The following is a 25678-nucleotide window of genomic DNA, read 5'->3' on the forward strand; positions in this document are numbered from 1 at the left end:
CAAATGAACTTGGAGGATGAACACAGTATGTTAAAGAATGTATGATCAAGTGGCCAAAAGTTTTGGATATAATATCATGCTTGATCAATGGTAGAATATGTGGAACAAAGCTTTGAAATTTACATTGAATTACAATTTGAAAGATAATTTTTATAAGATGATGTACCATTGGTATTTAGCACCTGATAAGTTGTAGAAGACATATAAAGGGGTATAAAATGTATGTTGGAAATGCTCCCAAGGTAAAGGTACTTTTTGCCACCTTTGGTGGACTTGCAAGAAAGCTAAGAAATATTGGGAGCAGATATGTATTATAATTCAAAAGATTCTTAAGATGAATGTACATTTGAAACCAGAAGCTTTCCTTTTAGGTTTGATGGACAAACAGCTTGAAACAAAATTTGGGACTTTGTTTCTGTATATGATAACAGCGGCAAGACTCTTGTACGTGCAAAGGTAGAAAGATTCACAATTCCCACAGTGGAAGGATGGATGGTGAAATTAATGGAACTGGCAGAGACAGTGAAACTGACAGCATTGATTAGAGAAAATAATATGCCTGGATTTATTTATAGTGGAAACTGCTTTTGGACTTTTTGCTTTTAACTGAAAAAAATGCAGTTTTGATTTTGGGGTTTGATGATTAAGTTGTTATATTTTATAGAAATAATGTTTATTTCTATAAACATTAGAATTAGAGTAAGACATTAGAATTAGAGTAAGAGGTTAATTGATATTCTAGAGGTGATGGACTCGTCCCTGGGGGAGCTGGGGGTGTTGACGACCGACAGGAAGCTCTGGCGTGGGCTGGTCCATGAAGTCACGAAGAGTTGGAAGTGACTAAATGAATAAACAACAAGAGGTTAATGCAGTTTGTATTTGTATCAGTGCTGGAGAAGGTTGTAAGTCACTTCTTTTGTATTTTTGTACTTTTTGTACTTTTGCACTTTTTGGTTTATCTTTTTTATTTTAGTCTATCTTCAATTTTTTCCTATAGTTTTGTATTTTATCTATATTTTGCAACTTTAATAACTTTTTTTTAAGTGTGTTATAGAGATTTGCTCTTTGGGATTTTTGTTTTGGGGTGTATGAGTGTGTGTGTGTGAGAGAGAGACAGAGAAAGAGAGATGGAAAGGGAGAGGGAGAATGGAGGATTATTAGCTCATGACTTCTGGTTTCATATCACAAATAATGATTTTGTAAAAGGATTGTGTGACTTTGTATAGGAAATAGCCATTTTATGTTGGACATGCAGATTATACAGTATCATATAGGAAACAGTGATTTAGTAGCAGATACTTCTGACAAGCAAACATGGGTTTAGTAGCAGGGACTTTTGATTTTGAAACAGGCCTAGCTAGTTATGGTGAGAATAATAAAAAGAACCATAACTTCTTTAATGAACCACTCACATATTCAATATGATAGAGGAACAACTCTGTGATGCCTTCCACAAATGCTTTCCTCTCCAGGATTGTTGGTTTTGAAAGTTTGTCTGATGCTACCACATTTCAAGGGTTCACCAAAGCAGAATATTCACCAATAGAAAAAGAAGGTAACAAATTTGGATTAAGAAAGATTTGGTTACCACATACCCTTCCATATTTTTGAAAAGCTGTAAAAACGGAACTCTTCTGCATGGCCTGAGGCTTAACTGCTGCTGTTTTGAGTAAGTTTGGCACCAGAATTGTGCACTGTCATATTTTATTGATTATTGTTTATATTCTGGGTTTTATGGTACGTTCTGTTTTCAATAGTATTGCAAGCCACTAGGAGCTGTTCTTGATTATAGCAGTCCATTGCATGAATAGCTCTGTAGCTGCCAGTTCATCTTACAAACCCTTGGCTTGTATTAAATAAGCGATGTTCTGTGCATATAGTATGTAAGAATGAATTGGCCAGCCTTTGTTCAATCTTTAAAAAAAAATAAAATAAGAAATGGAAACTAGCAGTAGAAAATGTTGTTTTTTAATGAGGATTTAGACAGCTAATTTCCAAAACATTAAGAACTATAGTCTTTACCCAGTTATACAATTGACAGAGCAGCACTTCTAATAATAAAGGACAGATCTTTGGTAGGCTTACCCAGATACAGGTACAACATTCTTCTTAAGAATAAGATTCCTGTCTCATTTTCAGCCAGCTCCAGTTTAGCCCTAGAGATAAAGTAAAAAATCTTGGCACAGCATGTATGTAGCTCACAGCATTAATTGATGGTGATAGGGGATAATTATTCAAAATAGACTGAGGCTCCACTAGTAAAACATACAGATGTTTAGTCAGTTATTCAGGTGCCAAAGAACTTAGCTATTATCTCCTGGCTTCTTGAATAGATAATATTAGATTATTATGTCCTCCCACTCTAACCTGAGAAATTATAATTGACCATTATTCATATAACTACTTGACTAAATGACCTCCTTCAAATATAGCAACAGTGATTCAGGTGTTTTTATAAAGTTTATGGAGGAACTTATCTACAGTTATCATCAGACACAAGTATAGGAACTGCACAGCCGATTTCTCCTGTTATCTGTGATCACAACTGATAGCAGAGTGAGTTTGAATTTGGTCTTACCATCATAAAGGTCCATCCGTTTAAGGCAAGGCAGAAGTCCTTAGTGAAAAAACTATGGCCTTTCAGTTTGGGTTTCAGTGTTAGCAGAAGGGTATTTTTATGACTCATTTGTTCATGTTCAGTTAATAAATTTTTGGGATGGGGTGCAATGAAGTGCATAAATGAGTGAAGAGTTAATATTTGTAAGAAGATTTTGTTTCCCAGAGGCTGTCTGGAAAGAAAAAAAATCCTTACTGTAACGTTAAGAAAACTAATTATGGTTACAAGTTCCAAGCTTCAGTTGCATTTAATAAGTTAAATAATTTAATCTCTAAGAAGCGGTGTGTGTTCTGAGTAGAAGCCATATAACATAACTAAATTCCTGCTCCAAAATGTATCTGTTTACATGTGCATGTATATGTGAGAGAGTGGAAAGGCAAGAAATAAGAATCATATTGCCAGGAAATAAGGCCCAGTGACTGTGCAGTCCCTACGAAGCATAAGGTACTGTAGTAAATGTAATGGTAAGAACTACAGCTTGTACTATTACAGTTATAGATTTAATCTAGTCTTAGGTTACAAACATTTTAACTACTGTCCTATACTAGTGAATTTCAGTATGAATCAAATTGAAGAGCAATAGAAATCATTAAATGAAATTTCCTCAGGAGCACTTGAAAATTCAATCTTTCTACCTAGCTTGTAAAAGCAATGACATGAGGAACAAAAGGTTAGTGAAAAAGCAAGTGGCCAAAACCTGGAGGTGGTGTTGGGGGGAGAAGACTAAACTTACTAGAAAATGAAAGATTTGGATAACAAATACACTTTCAGATAACAGCAGGAAATTCCAATTAATATCCTAAATACACAGTTAACTACAACCACAAGTTAATACACATTAAAACAACTCTCTTTCTGATTTGTTGAGGATATATTAAGCCTACCAGATCTGAACTGCAATAATCTGGATGACCACTATATGGCAGTAGAGAGATACAGAAAACTTGCTAACTAGTTGTCATTTGGATTTTTGCAACCCAGATTGGGCAGCTTTGGGATACGTGTGACCAAAATGGAATTGCATGTATGGTGTACAATTAGTATGGTAAAAGATATCCTTAAAGAGTTTGGAAGCCTGTTCCAAATTAGAAGACCTTATAATTAAAATGTTTCATTAGCCAAAATCATTTGCCAACATATCCAGTGAAGCTGGAAACTCATTATTTTATTGTTTGTCACCAATTTCTCTTTTAAGATCAAATGTTAGCAGGAGGTGGAGTTTGGTTGAAATTCAGGGTCCATTTAAAATAACAAATGTGATTTAGGATGCAAAGAGACTTGATTGTCTTCTCCTATCCATCCATGCTGTGCTTTTCATTCTGTCTCTTTTCTTCCATTTCATGAATGGGAACTGAGTGAAATGATAAAGACATCACATTTATTGACTGAAAAAAGTGGTTTGGAAGCAGTTTCCTATCCAGATCATTTATAAAAACACTGAAGAGCACAGGGCCTAGGACAAAGTCCTGAGGTTTGCCCCTCAAACATTCTTGGTTGAAACTGACAATGCCATTAATGAAAATTCACTGAGTAGTACAACTGTTTAACCAGCGATGGATTTACCTAATAGCAGAAGCAGCCATAATACATTTCGCCATCTTGTTGAAATGAAGATATACTATGCCTTTCATGTTGCTATGTTGACCTACTGGAGTGGAGACTTTATTAAATACATACACACACACACACACACACAAACACACACACATACTATTTGTCAGTCATGGTTTAATTCTGATAATGCCATGTAAACCTGTAGAAACATTATTTTCTAGTTGATTGTAGACTATTTGCTTAATAATGTTTTCTAAAAAAATATTGACATCAGGCTGATTAGCCTCTTATTTTCTGGATCATGCCCTGCCCCCTCAAATACCACAAGTCAGGGACTACATTTGCCCCCTCATATCCTTCCATTTTATCGGAATAATTGATGCTGTGTAGGCAAAGATCAAAATAGTAGGGTTGTGACAATCCTTCGGAAGAAGTGCTTCAGAATATGCAGGAACATGTACAAAGCACCTCTTTTTAAATAATACAGCAGCTGTGTATTTGGCTAGGTTTGGACAGCTACTTTGGAATCTAATTCTGACTCTTTCCATGTATGAGTCACTTTAAAAATCTGAAGGATTTGCAGAGCCCTATAAACTAAGCAGTTTAGAGAAAAAAGAAATGCAGCATAAGTAATCATTCCAGAGGAGGAGGAATCAAAGACTGTAATCTCCTGAATGTGAATCTGTGTATGTGAAGTTTGGGGTTGATACATTAAATTTCTTTAAAGACAGTTTAATTGTTCAATTGAAAAATTCACAATTCTAAAGAGAGGAATTGTGACCGTTAGCTCAGTGATCGGTCTTAATTTACAATGCAATGAGTAATCTTCAGAGTTGGAGCTAGGATTGTATTAAAAACAGACATAATTTTATGTGTTATATTCTGTGTGTCATATATCTTGGGAATTTAACCCATTTAAGTATGGCTTCATTTTTGTCAGCATTGACTCATACATGCAAACTGACTCGAATTCTGATGAATCTCACTTGCCTGTTTACCAATGCAAAAGTTTTTGGAAATGCTACAGTCCCTAATTTACTGTTAGTGGACTGTCACTGAAGCCAGCAGGGCTGAACTAAACCAACTGCAATCTAATAGCCAAATTTACTAGATCAGCTTGGGTAAAAATGAAAGCAGGTTTATCTCAGCAGAAACTGTTTCAGTTCAAGGAACTTTCTTACTCTTTTAAAATGCTCCTTTCAATCATTTCCGCAGTGCAACTGGGCTCACTGACAGTCTTTCAAGATAACTGACTGTGAGGTGCCTCTTCACCGGAACTATGCTGAAGGTGAAAATACACTCCTTACTATTCAGAGATGCAGGTATGATGCAAACCAGCCTTGTTTGTCCAGCTTATTGACATAATATTTTTATATAGAAACCTTAAATCAAAAGCCAGTTTCCTCTGATAATTTTTGATCTTTGGATTTTAAGATTGTTCGATGTGAAGATTTTAACAAAGAGGGAAACCTTCCTATTAAGGGCTTTTATTTACTGTTATACTATGATTTATAGTATAGTTGCACTGGGACATTCTTTACTGTGCCATAGTCACAATGCATATTATTTACAGAGGGCATGTTAAAGAACAAGGGTTAGTGGATTTCCCTAGGTTTGTTTCCCTTCCTTCCTACTGAACATCACTAGCAATGGGAAAACATCTATCAATCAGCCGCTTTAATGCAGAATGAGCCTGGTCTGGGACGAAAATGCAATTTGACAGATAGATGGACTAGTGGTTTAGCCCTCTGTCAAAACTTGCTCTTTGGCACAGGTGCTTTGTGCAGGTATATTTAAAGTTAGCCCAACTACATGCTCAAAGCAGGTGACCTGCAGAGGATTAGTGCTGTTCTGAAATAGCGCTAAACCCATATTCCCCCAAAATCACAATGCTGCGCTGTTGGTCTGCTACGTTTCAATGCACCAGGTAAAACACCTGTGATAAATCAGAGCTGAGCCTGGGCTACCTTTGGATTCAAATTTCAGTGCTATTCAAGAATAGCCACAAAACCATTTTAGGAGCAGCCCAAACAGCTGACAGGTACAGGGAGAGATGCACTGTGAGAAAAAACCATCTTTCTTTCCAACTTCACACTGCAGTAGCCTCTCATTCAACCCCACCTATTATCTCTGGTCAACTATTGCTGATCGAGGTCACTAAGCTGGAGATCAGCTCTGAAACCTGATGTATATGGAGGACATGTTGGTTTGAAACAGCTGGACTTCCCTGTTGACCAAAGCAGAATGGTCCTGAAAAACAACTCTTGGGAGCAGAATGGGAGAATGTATGTTTGCTCCTGTCTGAAGTGCCCAATATGTACCAGCCTGATCCCAACACTTAGGGATCACTTGAGTTTCCTTTGTTGTATCTTTGCTTGGTGAGCTTTGGTAGCTTAGTAGCTCTATCCACATGGCTGAGTTCCTTAACTATCAGCTTCCTCAGCATGTAGGAGGGGGAATCTAGGGCTTGGATTTCAAAATGATTTTTCATACTCATAGCAGAAGGGCCACAAGGCAGGAGATAACTATCCATTTTTAGTTGCTTTGTCATGGCTTCTGATGAACTTGAGGGCTTTTAAGCGTGGGGCTGTCATATTTTCCCCTTCAGAGGGGAAGCTCTTGTGTGTGACATGCTTCTCCTCCCCCCATATATTTTAGCCACAACCGAGGGGTGAGCGTGCAGTCAAACTCTTGCTAATACTCAAGTTGTAACAGCCTGTTTGAAAGGGACAAGTCCAGAACTACATACCCACTTGACATTGACATCCACTGAAAGGTTGTGAAGCCTATCACATTGCACCCACAGCACTGTTTGTTGGCACTTAAAGGGGAAAACGCTGCTTTAACATTGGAAAAGCTAAAGTTGACCTTCATCCTCAGGTATGCTTTGGGGCATAGGTGACCACAGCCGCCATGAGGACACAAAGGTGACTATACATGCAATTACATCACAATGCAACTCCACCCCACCTCCTGTTGTACTTGTGTCCTAATGTTGCATGCAGATATGTGAGCCATGGAGTTTGTGTTGTGATCACTTGCTGCCTCTTGTCCTCTGTAGACACCTATGGATTGATGACAAGATGAAGACAGTGGTATGGAGACATGGCAGAAAACAGGATTCTGAGATTTATTTGTGGGGAAAGGCCCTAAGTCTCCCTGGAAAAGGAGAGGAGGTCTGTTTATTTTCACTCTGATGGTGAGAAAAACAGACACTCTCTTTTTCCCTTTTGCAGGTGTGGGCCTGCCTGTCCTTTGGCTGAGCCTAAGGAGGGCGGAGGCCTGCTTGGAAAGGACCACCATCTTCCCCACGGGAAAGTTGCAGTGGGTTGTGTAAGGAGTCCGAAGAGAGGGAAAGGAGAAGCCGGTGGCACGCGTGACGTTTTTGCCAGCTGAGAGGGGCGGGAACGTGGGCGAGCCTTGAGGTCGGAGCGAGCAAAGCGGCAGGCTCCCTCCGTCTTGCTAGTTGGGGTGAGCGGGAAGCGTGGGAAGGTGCCGCCGGGACGAGCTGCTGGCTGACGGCGATGCCCGGAGAGCAAGGCGGGCGCGCGACCGCTGGCGGGTCCCGAGACACTGAGGTAAAAGAGCTGCCGCGCTTTATCGTCCAAGCTTTGCGGTCCCAAACTTTCAGGGAAAAAGGAAGCTGCATTTCGGCTTTGGAGAAGAAAGCGGATACGTTCATCGTCCGTGTGGGGGAAGAACTAAGAGACTAAGAGTTAACTCTGCAGTTCTGTGCGGCATTTGTGGACTATCCAGTTTAGCCTATCCAGAGGCTAACTACGCTACGATTCGTAGGGTCATCTAGCCATGACTGTGACGATACAAATATAAAACCTGTCTGCATTACTGTTAAATCATTCCGGTGTTAAGCGCTCGCGTGATTAACCCTCCACCTGGCTGTTTGAATCCCGCCTGTAAGTGTATTATTTTGTTTTACTTTATTCACACTTGGATGATTGGGTGACTAAGAATACAGCTGCCCCTCTGGACAGACACTGAGGGTATAAGAGGTCCAAATATTGGGGTGGGTAGGTTCAGATCAAATTGGCTAAAGTAAGACTGCAATCCAGTATCGCTTACCAGGAAAGGAATCCCACTGAATTCAATGGAATTTACTTCTGAGGGGACAAGTGTTCCAGTGGGAGGAATACAGAACATTACTGAGTCTCTTATAGAAGAGAATCTCATTTTGTTCCTGTCCATTCAAACTCAGTTAATTTCTGACAGTCTACTTTACTTCTCAGAGTTCACCGTTCCCTATTTTTCAGTTGTTTCCTACTTTCCCTTCTACTGCTTATCTTTCTTTTGCAGATCTGTTTTTTTCCCCACTAGATTTTTTATTTTGATCCCTTCACTATTATTATAATTTCATCTGATTTCAGTTTACACTATCCCCCCATTAAGTTTAGTATTAATTACAGGAATATTTTTTTTGTCAGGTAACTGTAGACTATACGTTATCTGGCCTCAGATCTGTATCGCTATGTCTAGTATAATGCCAAAATACTATGGCAACTTTTCAAGTGTATTTGTATTAGAATTCTCCCTTTGCTGAATTATCATTCTTTCTTTTAAAACTTGACTTGGCTGTATAGCCAACTAAGTTTTGCCAAGTTTACCTGAGTTTTGCATGTTTTTATGCTGAGCATTGCTGACATGAAATGCAGAGACTTGGAGGCTATAATTGCATTTTGTAAGAAATAAGGAGTGGGGAGAATCAAATAGTATATTATGTATGTGAGCTGATAAATGAATGACGGATTGGGTACAAATGACCAGCCAGCTCATGCAGAGACTTTTCTCAGTCATTAAATGCTATTTGGGATAAAGAATGACAATAGAACAAAAATGCATTTAAGCATTTAAACGGAGGAAAATGTGTATGTATGTGATATATTCCCCATTACTTTTAAATTCTTATTCTATAAAAATGCTATTACAGTTTCAATTAGCTTCAGGTTCATATGGTAGCAAGTTTTATCCACTGAATAAAATCTACTGAACAGCATTCTAAGTTCCTACAAATGTAGAGTATGATGTTTGTTCCTCTAGTAATTTAGAGTCTTGCAAAAAGTATATTTTTCAGTATTTCCTCAAGTACCTGAAGTAAGCTCAGAATTTAGTTGTGCTTTGATCTGTTGTATTTTCTGCTCTGTATCTTCAGTGTGTTTTCTTGAGGCCATAGAACACATCCTATGGGGGGACTGTGTGAATATTGTGGTAAATGTATATGTGGTATAGTATGCTCGAAAAATAGTATGTGCTGTATCTAGTATCCATATATTAAACATGGTGAAATCTTCGTATAACAATCCCATCACTATTTATGCTGAAATCAGTGTATTGGTGCACTGATGGAAGGAATAACATGTCACACCTTGAACAGCTGCATCTGGAGGCTGTGCAATGCATAGAATGTCCCTAATTAAAAAAAAATAGCAGGCATGAAAAGTGCTTTGCAGTTGTGTTTTGTGCATATTTTTTTGCTGCTCTGTGTTTAGCCCAGTTAAATATCATACTTTTTCCTTTGCACAAGCCTAAATATAGACTGTAGACTTCTATGGGCATTCTGTCCTTATCTCAAGTTCTAAGTTACATGTATTTCCAGGACGAGAGACAGAGCATTATAATTAGTACAAGAGACTGGTTCAGATCTGTTTGTGAAGCAAACTGATTAGTCAATTTAATTACTGGGTATTTACTATCCCACTAGTTCTAGCTTCTTTCTGCTACATGTGTGAGATTTTGAGCAAAGTAATGGAACGGTGAAGTCCGGAGATACGCACCATGAGGCTGGGCATACAAAACTCTAGTTTATTCTACTGTTGGTGAAGAATGGGCAGAACTGAGGGTATAAAGCGGTATATTCAGTTCATTGCCAGCAGTTGAGTGCTAATTATCTGAGACATCTCTGTGCTCTTCTGTTAGCCAGGAAGGGGAGGTTTATATCACCTACTGGTTCTCTGAGGGCTGCAGACCTCAGTAGAAGAAAACATGCTACTTTCCAGAGCATCCTCATAACTTGCATAGTAAGAAACAGTCTGCTCATGCCTTGCTGTATTTCACTTGGTAAACCCATAAACTTGGGCAATGGAAGGGTTTTTATCTTATTTATTTATTTATTTAAGGGTTTTTATTTTATTTATTTATTTATTTATTAAATTACTCTGCTGCCCATCTTGTACACAACGACTCTTCTGGGATTATCTTCTGAAGGGGTTCATAACAATGAAGGTAAAATAGAATCCTTTTGTTCGTCTTTGCCTCATCTCATACTAAATGATTAGGCAAAATAAACCAATCAATATTACTGTAACAGCTAAACTTATTTTCTTATATATAATCCTGATATTAACTTTAATCATCTGGTTGTTCGTTGCAATATTTTTTAATCAGGCAAATGATTTTTTCCCTGTATTATTAAAATGCCAATAGTGTATATGAGTGAAAATTGGATTGGAGAGTTTATAGCAAAAGTAAAATGGAAAAGATTGGGGGGGGAAAAAGCCCTAGGTAATCCAATTTCAGGGAATGCAAAAATCAGTATAATAGTGCATGGAAATATACAACACTCTCTTAGTTATATAATTAAAAAATGAAAGCTGTATCAGATAATGGAATATGTGTTTTGGAAAAAATGTTCTTGAATATTGATAATTGAACAATCCCATCAGTATTAATGCTAAAATTTAAGTATTTCAAATTTTAAATATGCCCTTTTATACTTTTTTCCTGCTTTTTTACTTGCTGATCTGATCTATCGTATTATCATTTTAATATTTTGTCAACTGTTTATCTGCACTGGTGTCCATTCATGTTCACCTGCATTATGCCTATCTTTGTATTAAAAATGGCGAAGATGAACTGTACAGTATCATTGACTGTATTTGAACAGTTTCTTTTACTGTGTTACAGATGCCTGATGATTTCCTGACCACTGAGATGTTTTGAATGCTGAAATTTTCTTTCTGACAATGAATAGCTCAGAACCACTGCCCTTGACTAGAGTTTCTAATGCTACCTGTCCCACAGAAAAAAAAATCTCTGTGTTTTTTTCTGTCATCTTCATGACCGTTGGGATTATATCCAATAGCCTTGCAATAGCAATTCTCATGAAAGCGTATCAGAGATTTAGACAGAAATCAAAAGCATCCTTTTTGCTTTTTGCCAGTAGCTTGGTTATCACAGACCTGTTGGGCCATCTCATCGCTGGAACTATTGCAGTATTTGTCTATGCATCTGATAAAGACTGGATTCGATTTAATCAATCAAACGTTCTCTGCAGTGTTTTTGGTATATGCATGGTGTTCTTTGGACTTTGTCCTCTTTTTCTGGGCAGTGTGATGGCTGTGGAACGCTGCATCGGTGTGACAAAACCAATATTTCATTCAACAAAAATGACTTCTAAACATGTAAAAATGATATTGACTATGGTATGTTTTTTTGCTATTTTCATAGCTTTGCTGCCTATACTGAGGTTAAGAGCCTATCAAATTCAGGCATCAAGAACCTGGTGCTTCTATAAAACAGAGCATATTGAAGATTGGGAAGACAGATTTTACCTCTTGCTTTTTTCATGCTTGGGTTTGCTGGCCCTTGTTATTTCATTTTTATGCAATGCTGTGACAGGAATTACACTTTTAAGAGTCAAATTTAAAAGTCAACATAGACAAGGCAGATCTCATCATTTTGAAATGATCATTCAGCTCTTGGCCATCATGTGTGTTTCTTGCATTTGCTGGAGTCCATTCCTGGTAAGACCTTAATCATGTTTGCCAGATGTAATGCTTACTGCTATATAGAGCTTTTCCTTATAATTACATAGCGTTCTTTTCAGAAGTATGTAAGTCATTGCAAATCTTCTCATTCAAGTAGCATACATACTTGTGTTTCCATAAATATAGCAATATTTTCATAATAGTCCTGATGCTGCCAAGATTAAGAATTCTAAGGTCTTATTGAGGTGGGATTCAGTGGCTATTAGCCTTGATGGCAATGTAACTGCCTCTGAAGGCCATCTGCTGGGAGACTAGTGGGCTTCCTTGTGCAGTTGGTTGGCCACTGTGAGACTGCTGGACTAGAGATGGGCCAGGGGTCTGATCCAGTAGGGCACTGCTTATGTCCTTATGATGTAAAAATATTTTGGCTATCTTGTTATGGGATAATATCTTAGGATCTTGGATTGAATGTAATGATGAATATAACAATATGACTTTGCATAAATTCAGTCTGTTGTGAACTAACATGCCCTGGGACAGAGTAGATAGCATGAATAAGGATTGGATATCCAATCTATATGCAAAGCTGATAGATTACTTTAAAGACCAGATAATTATCTTAATAGAGTAGATACATTAAAGCTGAAGATGATTTTCAGTTGTATACTTGATAATCAAATGAACATGCAGATCAATCTAGCAGCCCTCTGTCCAATTCTGTTTCCCTGTTGTACCAGTATGCACTGATCATGATAGAGTCATGCCCAGTAAAGGTGTTATTAAAACCTAACTGACACTCAGTGTCTCAGTTCTGTCAATTCTATATGTTTGTGACTACTGTGACTACTTTCAATTAGATAATTAAAAAGAGTTAATAAATAGGAACACTGAAACAAATGAAAAGCAGTCTGCATTTTGAAAATAATGGATCTATATAAGTATTAGATACCTTAAGTAGAATGAAAAATTTGGGTGTTGGTATAAACATTCTCTAGGTGAGGGTGGATGTTAAATGATATACACAAGCTTTCATGGGGTAGTTCAATGGAAATTGTGGTTTCCTTTCTTTTTATCTTGAAAACCAGTCTGTGATTTAACAGAATACCTTAGAGTAAGGATAATGGGATTTTTAGTGTCCCCAAAAAAAGTGTTATATAATAATTTAGAATCTTTATCAAAGCAGTGTATGCAAACAACAGTCTGCATTACAGCTTTGCTTTGAAGGGGTATTCCAGTTGAAGTTTTCATGAAATAATGTGCCCCTTCAAAGATCTACACAGCAATACTGGAGGAAGTCCCAAAATTTCTTGAAACAGTTGCAAAAGGTTTTTTTTTCCCTGTCAAAACAAAGTAAAACCAAAATACCCTTGGTTACTTTGTGTTTTGAATGTAAATCCACCCACATCATAAGTTTGCACTTCCCACTGAAAGTGTTTGCTAGACTGCTTCTTCCCCAATATTTATGGGTAACAAATTGTAAAATATGGGCAGATATTCAGTACAGTCTTCTGTGAGAAAGGCAGCTCGATTGCTTAATTCAAATATCACAGAAAACTATATTTAAAATAGCCTGGACCCACACATTGTGCTAATCATAATCTGTTTTAGTTGGTTCTGGCTTAGCACAATCTGTGAAGCAATTAAGGTTTATTCAACAAATCATGTGTAGAGTAAACCATGACTGCATGATCTGCAAACCTAAGTAAACTGGATGGCAAACCAAAAACCACTGCTTTTATGTTAAATTTGTTGCTCTTTCTTTGCACTATGTTACATAATTACAAAAGCCTACTAAACTGATATAGCAAAAATGCACAGGAAGCACATTTAAAATCATACTTTGTTAAATGTATGGTTGGAAAGTCAGTTCATGCAGTGGGTTCCTAACCATGGATTGGCATATTTGAACAGCCATTTAGTTCATTAACTATGGAAGGGTTGTAATTTAGCAGCACTTTGTATGAAGAAGGTCCCAAATTCAATATTCAGCACCTTCAGAGACTACTGGGAAAGATTTTTTTCTGAAATCCTGGATAAACCCTCCCAGTCATTGGGCTGCATAGCATGGACTAGTAGTTTGACTTGGTGCAAGTCAGGGTCTATGTGTGTGTACATACACACACTTTAAATGTAAACATAAGGATTACTTTCAATTCCATGAAATGTGTGACAAATTTTAATTTTAATTCAGATGTATGGATGCTTCTACTCATTATCATATACCTATGTCATTTACTGTTTAACACTATTATGCTCCATGTACTGTATATGGACTAAGTTGTAGCTTTTCTGGCTACAAACTATAGTTTCATCAGCTAAATGGCTTCATTCTACTTATTCCAAGAAGAATCATGTGGTCCTCCTGGATGAGTATGGTACGGAAATATTTATGAGACATTTCAGATTGGTACTTGAGACAAATTAGGCATAAAGTTGAATGTTACTTATATAAACTAATGGAAATACATCTGGCACTTGAGAATCATTAGAGGATTAGGATTATAGGAAGTTATTATCTTAAATTGCACATCACTTGTTTGTTTTAAATAAAGTTTAAATAAAATAATCTAGTACTCGCTACATTATTGGAGAATAGTGCCAATATATGTAGGCAATTAATGTATAAATATGAAGCCATAAGGTGTATTAGAAATTTAATGCTACTGAAACAATGAAGACTGGATAATAATGAAACCTTCTAAGTCAGCAGTAAATATTTTTTATCATCAGTGTAGATGAGGGTACATCATAAACAGTGTTCAGTCAAGAAAAGAGAATCAGCAGTGATAAAAAAGAAACAATATGTTTGTGCTTAGAAGAATTAGCCTGACAGCACCAAGTGCAAAGAATGTCCTGTTAAACTTTTTACAAGTCTAACCACACAATATTATTGTGATGTGAATTAACACTATGGAAAGAGCAACCATATTCAGGCATATATGGAAATATGCAAGTTGTTTGATTGAGAACATAAAAGATCTTATTCTTCAATATTTCATGATAATTTTAAATTTCTTAAATCATAAGAGTACTTTACTCATTCTTAATGAGGCTAATGGGAGTTATTCAGTCCAAGTCATAATGACAGATTTGAAAAAGTCACAGTTGGAAGCTTCACTTATCATAGAGTAAACATTACCTATTTAACAAAATGATATCTGCTTTTTAAAAAGCAGTTTTCTTTGGAAATCAATCAATATTGTGTAATTCGAAGATGTGTAGTTAATCTACATGTAGCATCAGTCGTATGAAAGCTAAAACGGCTTGTTTGGTGGCTCTTCCAACCTGATAATAGATCAAGCATGTCACAGTGAGTGGAAGTATTCTACATAGTGAGCTATTATGCCCACTGTATTGCATTTTTAGTCTGAAATGGTGAACTGGAGAAATAATTGGGTAATACCATGTTAAGTTTGAAAATCAAGTTGTAATCTTGATTACATTATTATTGTGCCTTACTCAGGGTCCTTTTCTGTTCCACAGTTATGAACAAACCCTCTATGTCATTCCTTTACCATGAAGGGATTATTAGCTGTTTCTATCTGTGGATACATTTGGTCATAATCCCATAGCACTTTGCAACTACAGCAGCACTGTAATGCATTTGGACCTCATAAATTCAAAGGGGCTAGCCTACTTAATATAATGGAAAGTAGAGTACTTTATATGGGAAAGAATACTGCATTCACATAATTATCCTGTAGTTGGAGGAAAATGATGGCCTGTGCAGAGAGTTCTATTTGTAGATGGAGTTATCTGATTTCTTAGTACTTGGAATGCTTGGTTTTACATCTTGTCATCCTGGCATGTTTTCTTATGGACTTCATGAAGCATAGTCTGATTTCATATTTAAGATTTCATAATATTTTTCTGGTATTATTTTAAAAATGACAACCCCTTTTTTTTTACAATAGCATTATTTTATTCTTCAATTTACACTTCTTTTTTTCTTTCCTACAAATATATTAAAGCAAGCTTATTTTACACTTAGTCACATTTACCCAAGTTATTCTTTAGGCAACTGAAGCCTTTATTGAAGATTTCTATTCCTTTAAAAACTTGAATAGAAAATATAATCAGCAGAAAAAACACCTTTCCCATTAGATGTTTTCTTACTTTGTTACTTGAAGTGGCTCAAGAGCCCTTGTGCACTAGCACTTGTTTCATTCAGACAGGAAGAGGAAGAGATGATAATGTGAATGTGTATCTCTGTGCATCAATGGGAAAAAGAATGCATTTGAAGAAAGATGTTCAAGGTAGCTCTTCTGTAAAATTAAGTTTTCTTTAAAAAAGGAAAAAAAATAATTTGACATGAAAAATATCCTCTGAAATTAGTCATCACTATTCTTATTTCTTCAATTATATGCTTGTTTAATATTTTTCCCCAAGAACCTCATTAGATGCTTTCTAAAGAAAAGTGAACTTTTTTTTTACCGAAGACAATCTTTTCTGTCAATACTCCACAGGATCTGACACTTTCTTCTTAAGATTTTTAAAGATTACTATCATTCATGTACCCTTATTACTTTTTCACACCTTGTTTGCTTCACATCTTAGTAGAAAAAGAAAGTCTTGATTTCCAATTTCATTAGAAGTTCTTAAAATACTAAATTTAATATTTTAAATATTAAATAAGACTAAATATTTTATTTAATTATATATAGTAATATGGAATATATCCCCTAATAGAAGAATAATTCTTTAATAATTTTTGCTAATGCATAAATATTGCTTCTGAAATACTACTGTGCTTTTTGTACCTTCCAGGCTTCTTAATAGTTGCTCATCTGGTACTGTGTAACTAGTAATAATTTCCTTCCTATCAACTGGCAGTAATTATTTCTGCTGTTTTTAATTCTGCCTCTCATTTTGACCATAGTTCAGGTAATAAGTTTATGTGAGTAGTTTTCTAAAATGTCTTGTAGGCTAATTACTTTGGTGGACTTAGTGAAATAAGCCCTGAAACTAATTCTTTCTCTTTTGGAATGTCAAAAAAAAACACAAAAAGTGCTGGTGCCACTTAGAACGTTCTGGGGCAGGTTTAAGCAAGCTGCAATGAAAAACAGGATGAAGTCACTTAAGAGTGGGAGGTAATTGTAATTGTGCAGTCACAGGGTTAATGATTTTGGTGATTGGAAAAGGTCCAACAAATTTAGGGGCAAGCTTCTTAGAAGGTTGTTGGGAGCGTAAAAATTTAGTGGACAAATACACCAAGTCCCCAACTTTAAATTTCCATTCTGGGCGCCTGTGGCGATCAGCAATTTTTTTGTGTCATGTGTACGATCCAATGCCTGGTGGATGACAGGCCAATTTGTGGTGATCTGGGTAGCCCAGTCAGCTACCAAGGAATCAGGCAAAGAGTGCAATTGAAATTCTGGTATGGGGACGAAATCCTGGCCATAAACAATGTGAAAAAGGGAAAAGCCAGTGCTCTGGTGTACTGCATTATTATAAGCAACCTCAGCGAAAGGGAGGAGGTCCACCCAATCATCTTGTTGAAAGCTAATGTAACAATGTAAGAATTGTTCTAGAATAGACTGAGCTTGTTCAGTCGCTCCATCCATTTGCGGATGGCTCGATGAGCTGAGGGGTTGCTGGACCCCAATTAATTTTAAAAATGCCCACCAAAACTTGGAAGTAAATTGGACGCCTCTGTCAGAAATCACACGTGTGGGGCAGCTGTGGATTTTGTAGATGTGAGTGAGAAATAGCTTTGCTAGTTGTTGAGCAGTTGAGATTTTGGCGCAAGTTATAAAATGAGCCTGCTTGGAGAATAAATTAATAACGGTCCAAATAACAGTTTTGTTTTATTCTCAGGTAAATCCATTATGAAATCCATGACGATTTCTTTCCATGGAGCTTTAGGGGAAGCCATGGGTTGTAAAAGTCCTTGTGGTTCCCCCCCCCCCCCCCTTCCTCTTTGCCTGGACACAGACATGGCATGAGGTGACGTAGGACTGTACATCAGCATAAAGGGAGGGCCACCAAAATTGGTGCCTCAGCAAGAGGAGAGTTTTTGTGAAGGCAAAATGACCTGCAGATTTATCATCATCGGAACGGTGTAAAATTGTCTGGCGAAGAGACTCAGGCAGGTAGATTTTGCCATTGCAATTCCAGACATTGTCAATTTCAGTTAATTGGGCTATGTTACATTGTAGCCAGGGATTGTTAGGGAGTGCCTGAAGCAGTTCCTCTTTTAGGTCTGCCTGCACTTTCACTTTCTTGGCTACTGCTTGTTTGTGCATTATGCAAGCCATTCCAAGCTGTTTCTGAGAAAAAACGGTGTCTACAATTTCGGTTTGGGCAGTGTTATATTGCGGGAGGTGAGAAAGTGCATCAGCCAGAAAGTTCCTTTTCCCTGGGAGGAAATTGAGGGTGAAATTAAAGTGGCTAAAAAATTGAGCCCAGCAGATTTGTTTGCCATTCAGCTTTCTGGGCATTTGTAAAGCTTGGAGGCTTTTGTGATCAGTCCAAGCCTCAAAGGGATTTTTAGCACCCTCTAGCAAATGCCTCCAATGTGTGAGGGCTGTTTTAACAGCAAAAGCTTCTTTTTCCCAAATAGGCCAGTTGCTCTCAGAATATGAGAACTTGCGGGAAAGGTATGTGCGTGGGTGGGGGAAACTGGTTTCGTCTTTTTGAACCAAGACGGCCCCAACAGCTGAGTCAAGAGGCATTCACCTGTACAATAAAGGGGTGGCTTGGGTCTCGGTGGGCTAGAATGGGTTCCCTCATGAAAAGAAACTTTAAACAGTCGAAAGCAGTTTGACAATCAGACGTCCAGGCAAGCTTAGTCCCCGGGGAGGTAACTTTTCATGTCTCCCCCCTCCCCCTAGTTTTCAGTAAGTCAGTAAGGGGCAAAGCAATTTGTGCAAATTGGGGAATAAAATTTATGTAAAGGTTGGCGAAACCTAAGAAACTTTGAAGTTGCCTCCTGGTACTAGGGGGCTCCCACCCATTATATCTTGCACTTTGGCAGGATCCATCTTGATGCCATTTGCAGAAATACAATAGCCCATAGTTCAGCTGGGACTTGTGAAACTCGCATTTAGAGAGCTTAGCATACAGTTTGGCATCCCTCAGTTTTTGCAAGACCTTCTTAACAAGCGGAACGTGGTCTTTGAAGTTGTCAGAATAGATTAAAATGTCATCCAAATAAACTAAAACCCCTTTGTACAAATGCTCATGGAGGATCTCATTAATGTATTGCATAAATACTCCAGGGGCCCCTGACAATCCAAATGGGAGCACTTTGTATTGGTAAGAACCCAAAGGGCAGTTGAAAGCAGTTTTCCATTCATCCCCCTCCTGAATTCGAAGTCTAAAGTAGGCTTCCCTGAGATCAAGTTTGGTGAACACCTTTCCTTTCAATAGGTGTGCTAGCATGTCTTTCATTAAGGGAAGAGGGCATTGATTGCTTATTGAGATCGCATTTATTCCACAGTAATTGGTACAGAGTCTAAGAGAGCCATCCTTTTTTGCCTGGAAAAGCACCGGGGCTGCTAAAGGTGAATTAGTGGGCTCAATGAAACCTCTCTCCAAGTTTTTATCTATGAATTCCCTGAGGACCTTTTTCTCAGTTTCTGTCATAGCATACATTTTCAGTTTGGGTAATTTAGTCTTTGGGTCGATTTCGATGGCACAATCAGTTTTCCTGTGAGGAGGTAATTGGTCACATTCTCTTTCATCGAACACGTCAAGAAAGTTGGAATATTCGGGTGGAATGCCTGATTGTGCATCAGGTTTTCCCATTGGAATCTGGTTGAGGAGTATCCTGGCTACATTCTGCCTGTTTCGTGGCACAGTCAAGAGGATGCCGGCACCATTGTTAAACAATAAAGCGCCAGACTCCCAGTCGATTTGTGGTTTTCTACTCTTTAGCCCCAGGATGATGGAATAGCTGGCGATAGGGGCCACAATGAACTGCAAGGTTTCCTTATGTCCCCCCAAACTCATGGCTACAGTCTCAGTTCAGAATTCAATGGGACCCCTGTGGGCAACAGAACTGTCCATCTGGGTGAAAATAATTGGATGCTTAAGTCTTTTAGTTTTGAGGCTCAGCGTGTCGATTAAAGCAGGGTGTATTAAGCATTTTGTGCACCCCGAGTCTAACATCGCTGTCAAATTGGCTTTGTGTCAGGTTCTTAAGTTTTTTAGCTCTACTCTCACCTACAATGTGGGGCAATCATCACCCACCAAAGGGTCTTCTTTGTCGTCTTCCTCCAAAGTAGGCACGTTTCACCCAGGAGTTTCCACCTGCTTGTGGGCTGATCTAGAACAGGTGAAAGTTGTTTCCCATCAGTTTCTGTTCCTCCTGTTCAGAGTCTTCACTTGACTCCATCAGGGACTTCACGTCTGGATCCGTTTGTGCTAGCGCTGTCGCAGCTGTCACTTTGCGTCTGGTCGGCAGGGTCTTAGTCGGCTTGGTTCCTCCTTTAGGTGCATTGGACTCCCCGCGTGGGCATTCTGCTGCTCAGTGGGTGTCTTTCCCGCACTTGAAACAGCTGCCTCTTTTCCATGTGCGGTCTTTCGGGTCCTCTCTGTCATGGAATAGCTTTCGCTGGGCGGAGGGAAATTGCCCTGGGGCTCTGGTATTCTTCCCTGTCACTTGTGCTCGGAGTTGCCTACGGAATTGGTATTGAGTATTCTCTACCTCCCCTGCTAGGCAAATCCATTATTTTAAGGTAGGAGGGTCTCCGCAGCAGAGTGCCCATCTCAGGATCTCTGGCTGCAAGCCCCCCTTGAAATAGTCAATCTTAGTGGTCTCCGACCAGTCCATAACTTTCCCAGCAAGAGCTTCGAACTTCATGGCATACTCTGCCACGGTTCTCCCCCCCTGCCTAAGTTGCTGGATGCTCACCTTTGCTTTCATCTTGTTAAGTGGGTCCTCGAACTGCTCTCTCAGTGCCCTCATGAAGTTTCATAGGCTGTTCAGCTCTGGGGCCATGGCATCGTGCAGTTGCACAAACCATTCCGCTGCTGGTCCCTGAAGCCTGGTGCCTACCTGGCTCACTTTCTTGTACTCGAGAAAGCAAGACCCACATTTCTTCATGTAGATGGACGTGTTGGTCAAGAAGAATACCAGCTGTCATGGATTGCCATTGAACTTAACTTGTATCTCTTTCGGGGTCACAACCGCCATTGCTTCGCTGGGTGCAGCTCTCCCCCACTCGCCTTGGCTCTCCGGGTGGCCTCCACTACGCCGGTGCCTCACTGGGGATTCGAAATCCCGGGTCGGGGTTAGGGTGCGTTGCCTTCCTCATGAGTCTGGCGATGCCACTCTGGATAGCTGAGTCAAAATCTCTGCCAAGGGGTATGCCATGGTTTCAAGGGTTTTTGACACTTGTTGCAGCACCACTTCCATAGTAGACATCCTCGCCTCCAAACTCCACATTTCTTGCAGAGTCCTATTGTGGTCTGATATAGTCCCATGGGACCCCGGGCTCCACACCTTTACTTGTGTCTCCACAGGTAGAGGGGCTCTTCCTTTCCCCTCCCTGGCACCAGGCTGCGAAGGACCCATCTTTGGTTCTTCTATGATCACGCTTGGTGTCTGAGGCTCTCTCTCGAAATTGAGGGATAGAAGAGCACTTTCCAACTCCGTGGTGTTGAGCCGGGGTTCCATCTCACATTTGCTGTCCCCACTCCCAGAGCTCTCCTCCAACTCAACTTTTTCCTCTTCTACCTTGTCCTCTCTGATGATGATAGAGGTGATGGTTGCTTGGCTTGGGATTTTCCGTGTTTAGGCATGATTCGTTAACTCTCAGCTGAGTTACTTTCTCAGGAAGAGTTTTCGAATAAAACAAGATTCGCAGCTTAATGTCAGCACCTGGTCATTTGAGCATTCACACAATCACAGTCAAGAGGCTGAGATTCCTTTAACTGTTTAATGAAGCAAAATGAACGGTGCAGAAGTAAAGCTACAAATGGAGAGTTCCCGCTCAAACCTAGATTTAAAACTACATTCCCTTAGTTTGTTCCCTTTCCCACGAAAGCACCCCCCTCCCATCCAGGTGGTGTTCCTGGTGTATCTCAACCCATTGTCCTTGATGCCTTCCATAGCCATAATAATCCACTTCACACTCCAACCTCACACCCCCTATCTGGCGACACAGAGTCTACACCATTCACAAGGAAATGATGGCAGATCCTCCGATAAGGGGTTCTGTGAATCCTTTGATCGGGGGGATCTGACAGCACCAAGGACTCCACAGTTCAACCCTGAGCTACAAATATTTGCTTGGTAATTGGTAATTAAGATTGGTAATTCTTCTACTGTTACGTAAAATAATTTTTATTTTGCATGCCTTTAAGGCCATTTTTCAGAATTATTTGAGTTCCAAATAATTTTAAAAGGTTTGTGAAAGTCCCCTGTGCAAGCACCGAGTCATGTCTGACCCTCTGGGGGGACACCACTTTCGTGATGTTTTCTTGGCAGACTATAGCGGGGTGGTTTGCCTTTCCCAGTCGTCACCTTCTCCAGCAAGCTGGGTACTCATTTTACCGACCTCAGAAGGATGGAAGGCTGAGTCGACCTGAGCCGGCTACCCAACAATCCAGCTTCTGCTGGGATCGAACTCGGGTTGTGGGGAGAGTTTTGGTTGCAGTACTGCCATCTACCACTCTGTGCACATGAGGCTCATTTTAAAAGGTTTACCTCATTAGATTATTTATTAAACAGAAACATATGGATTTTAGGAATAGTTAGCTAACCAGATACTGAACATTTTACTAGTCTTTTATTTATTTAGACTATTATATATGTTATGTAATCAGCAAATTTAATTGCTTTTCAGTAGGCTTTTCAGCTCTTTGAAGATGAAGATGACCTTGATGGAAATATTCAGGAACCATGACCTAGGCAAAAGGGGCTGAAACATTTTTTAAGTTGAGAACAATGACAGAAAGTGGCTCAGGCAGATGCCTCCCTAATTCACTAAAGTACAAGAAGAACGAGAAGATATAGCACAATCACTTGCAAGATTCTGTTATTACAACTAAACTCAATAAAAGTAGTTTTAGTTTTACTGTGGAGTTGATTTCCTGGTCTGGTCTACCTAGTGGGGCTGACACATAATAGTTCTCATTTATTCAGATTTTTTGTTAAATGCTTATGCATTCCTACATCATGATGGTGATATCTATTTCGAACATCACAAATATTTCATAAAGGTTTAACCCAAGAAATTTCATTGGCAGTAGAGAAGATATTACTTACCCTTTCCATGTACTAAAACAATTGGAAATTGAATGTTATTAATGATGGTTATGCAGTAATCTTCTCCAGCTCCACACAAAGGGAATAGTTTAGCTTGTGGAACACAAGGAAGGCCAACTGATGTCTAGCTCTGTTTATCGACACAAGGGGAAGACCAGAGGACTGGAATAGCTGGAGAGTGCCATCTCTGCTCATCCAGTTTTCCCAACTATCTTCTATGTTTTCATTGGCTTGACTCTAATAGTATGGTAGCCTTTATGCCTATTAGAGCTATATAACTATTTAATTATAATAAGCTATAATTATGTAGATTTGGCATGAAAAAGTGCAAATTGGGAAAAATGGTATTTGCAAATACCTTCAAAATGAATTTCAAATAAACAAAATGGAAAAAGTTTCTGTATGAAAGAAGAATGCAGAAATTAAACAAATAAAGCAATGTTGAAAGTGGCAGAATTAGAAATGAACACAACAGCCATAGAATTATAGGAACATAATTCAGCTATGTCAGCAACACCAGCATACTACAGTGGTGTTTCTCCATCTGATACTAGTTTCCAGGCAAACTTTGAGCAATCTGATCTCTTAAAAAAAAAAAAAAAAAAAAGATATAGAGATTACACTCTTTATCGTAATATCAACTTTGCTGTGAATTTTTAATGTTTGCTTTATCCATGATGGTTCAAATTCAGAATCAGCTTTCTAAAAATATCTAAAGTGGTTCCAGATATCCAGTAACTTCCATTACTATGAAAGCAAATTATTGTCAAAAATAGTAATATTTTTTTTGACCTGATGTTGTTTTCTGATAAATAATAGAACTTATCTCATTTTGTAGGTAACCATGGCCAACATTGGAATAAGTGAAAATAGCTCCTGGGAATCCTGTGAAACTATACTTTTTGGTCTTCGAATGGCAACGTGGAATCAAATATTAGATCCATGGGTATATATTCTTTTGAGAAAAGCTGTTCTTAAAAAACTGTATGAGATTGCTAGGAGATTTTGTGGAGTACACCTCATGAATTTCCATACATGGGAACTCAGCTCCATTAAAAATTCTTTAAAAGTGGCAGCCATTTCAGATTCACCAATTAATTCCAAGCTGACAAACCAACAGCTACTTAGTACATCAGTGCCATAAAGTGAAACACAGAGAATGGTGAAAGTAAAGGGTTATGATTGTTGTATACTTGGAAACTGATGGAACCTGAGAAGTGGCTCCAATTCTAGATATGCCTCAATTTGGAGCTGCTATTACAAGATGTTTACCTTGTGAATACAAAGAATCCTCTTTATGGGACATGCCCACCCATATCTAGTGCCAAATATTTCAGGAATTTGTAAAACAGAAAAAGGGAAGCAATTAATAATAAATTATTATACTGTACGTAGAATTACTAAATATAAAATGTAAAAAATAAAGAAACTCATGTGATGTTGGCAGCTCTGAAATAGTTTTGAATGAAGTAAACTTGTCAGTGTTTAGGTTTTATTTTTAACTAAACATAAAACAAAGTAAGTCCAAGTTCTGTTGGTTTCAAATGTGTTTAAGCAAGAGTTTAACAGTGCTATTAAAATAGATTGTTCTTCAGAATGTTTACATCTGTTGGCTTTGATGATATGCTCACATATGTGACAGAATTTAGAGAATAGTATGTCCAAGCATCACAAACTCTTGAGAAGGAATATTTAGTTAATACTTCAGATGTAGCAGGACTATTTTTATGGGGTAAAATGAAACCTGATAGACATTAGGGCAAGGATGAAAAATTAGATGATTAAATATCTTACCGTTGAATGGTACAGTGGAATGTGCAATGAAATTATGTGATAAGCATTAATTTTGAAAATGTATCTTGTCTTGCTAGTATAAAGCTTTTACTGTCTCTTACAAATATTTCATCTAAACCTTACAAAAGGAGTGGAATGTTGTTCCTAAATGAAATAGCCATGTATCTTGCATATTGGACTTTCTGAGCAACATAGAAACAAATGTACAGGAATCAGTATAACACAATAAATTAACTGTGTGATCTGGAAATTCTACCCTACAACATTAATGATTACCAATTCATTGGATGCTATACTAGATTGTTATTTTTAATTATAGTCATATGATTATACAGTTACTTTCAAAGTATTGTGAATGTTTAAAACTACAATCAATTCACAAGTATGCATAGAATATTGTGTAGTATATATAGTATTATATGCCCAATGTTAATTTAGGTTCAATTTAACTGTTATATAATATTTCATATTGTATTTTGCAGCCTCATCGTATTAGCATAAACATGAAAGACAAAACACTTGTTGGTTTTATTTAAAGTAGAGTCAAGCAACATTAAAGTGAGGATTACAACATTCTTGGTTTGATCCAGATAAAAGAATGCATTGCGTTTGAGACAGAACATTTAGCCTAAGCTGTAATATTTCATATTAAATGTAAAAGAAATTAAATATGCACAATAAACTGAGTTTGCAGTACACAAAGGAAAGTTTTTAATATGAATTGATTAATACATAAATGCTTATTAAATTAATATACACATGTATAAATACAGACTCTTA

General features: G+C 38.1%; 2 protein-coding genes across 2 annotated transcripts in view; both read left to right on the forward strand.

Annotated features, from left to right (window-relative positions):
- Positions 1-16077, forward strand: part of NEXN (nexilin F-actin binding protein) — a 269027-nt gene extending 252950 nt beyond the window's left edge. The window contains exon 13 of the mRNA XM_063298166.1: positions 16061-16077. The gene's annotated coding sequence lies outside the window, so the exon portion shown is untranslated. The remainder of the gene's footprint in view (positions 1-16060) is intronic.
- Positions 11146-24489, forward strand: PTGFR (prostaglandin F receptor). Its single transcript, XM_063298167.1, has 2 exons — positions 11146-11925; positions 23943-24489. The coding sequence occupies exons 1-2, from the start codon at positions 11146-11148 to the stop codon at positions 24246-24248; spliced, it is 1086 nt and encodes a 361-aa protein (XP_063154237.1). The 3' UTR covers positions 24249-24489.
- Positions 24490-25678: the final 1189 nt, after the last annotated feature.

This window comes from Candoia aspera, chromosome 3 (genome assembly GCF_035149785.1).
Source record: "Candoia aspera isolate rCanAsp1 chromosome 3, rCanAsp1.hap2, whole genome shotgun sequence".
NCBI lineage: Eukaryota > Metazoa > Chordata > Lepidosauria > Squamata > Boidae > Candoia > Candoia aspera.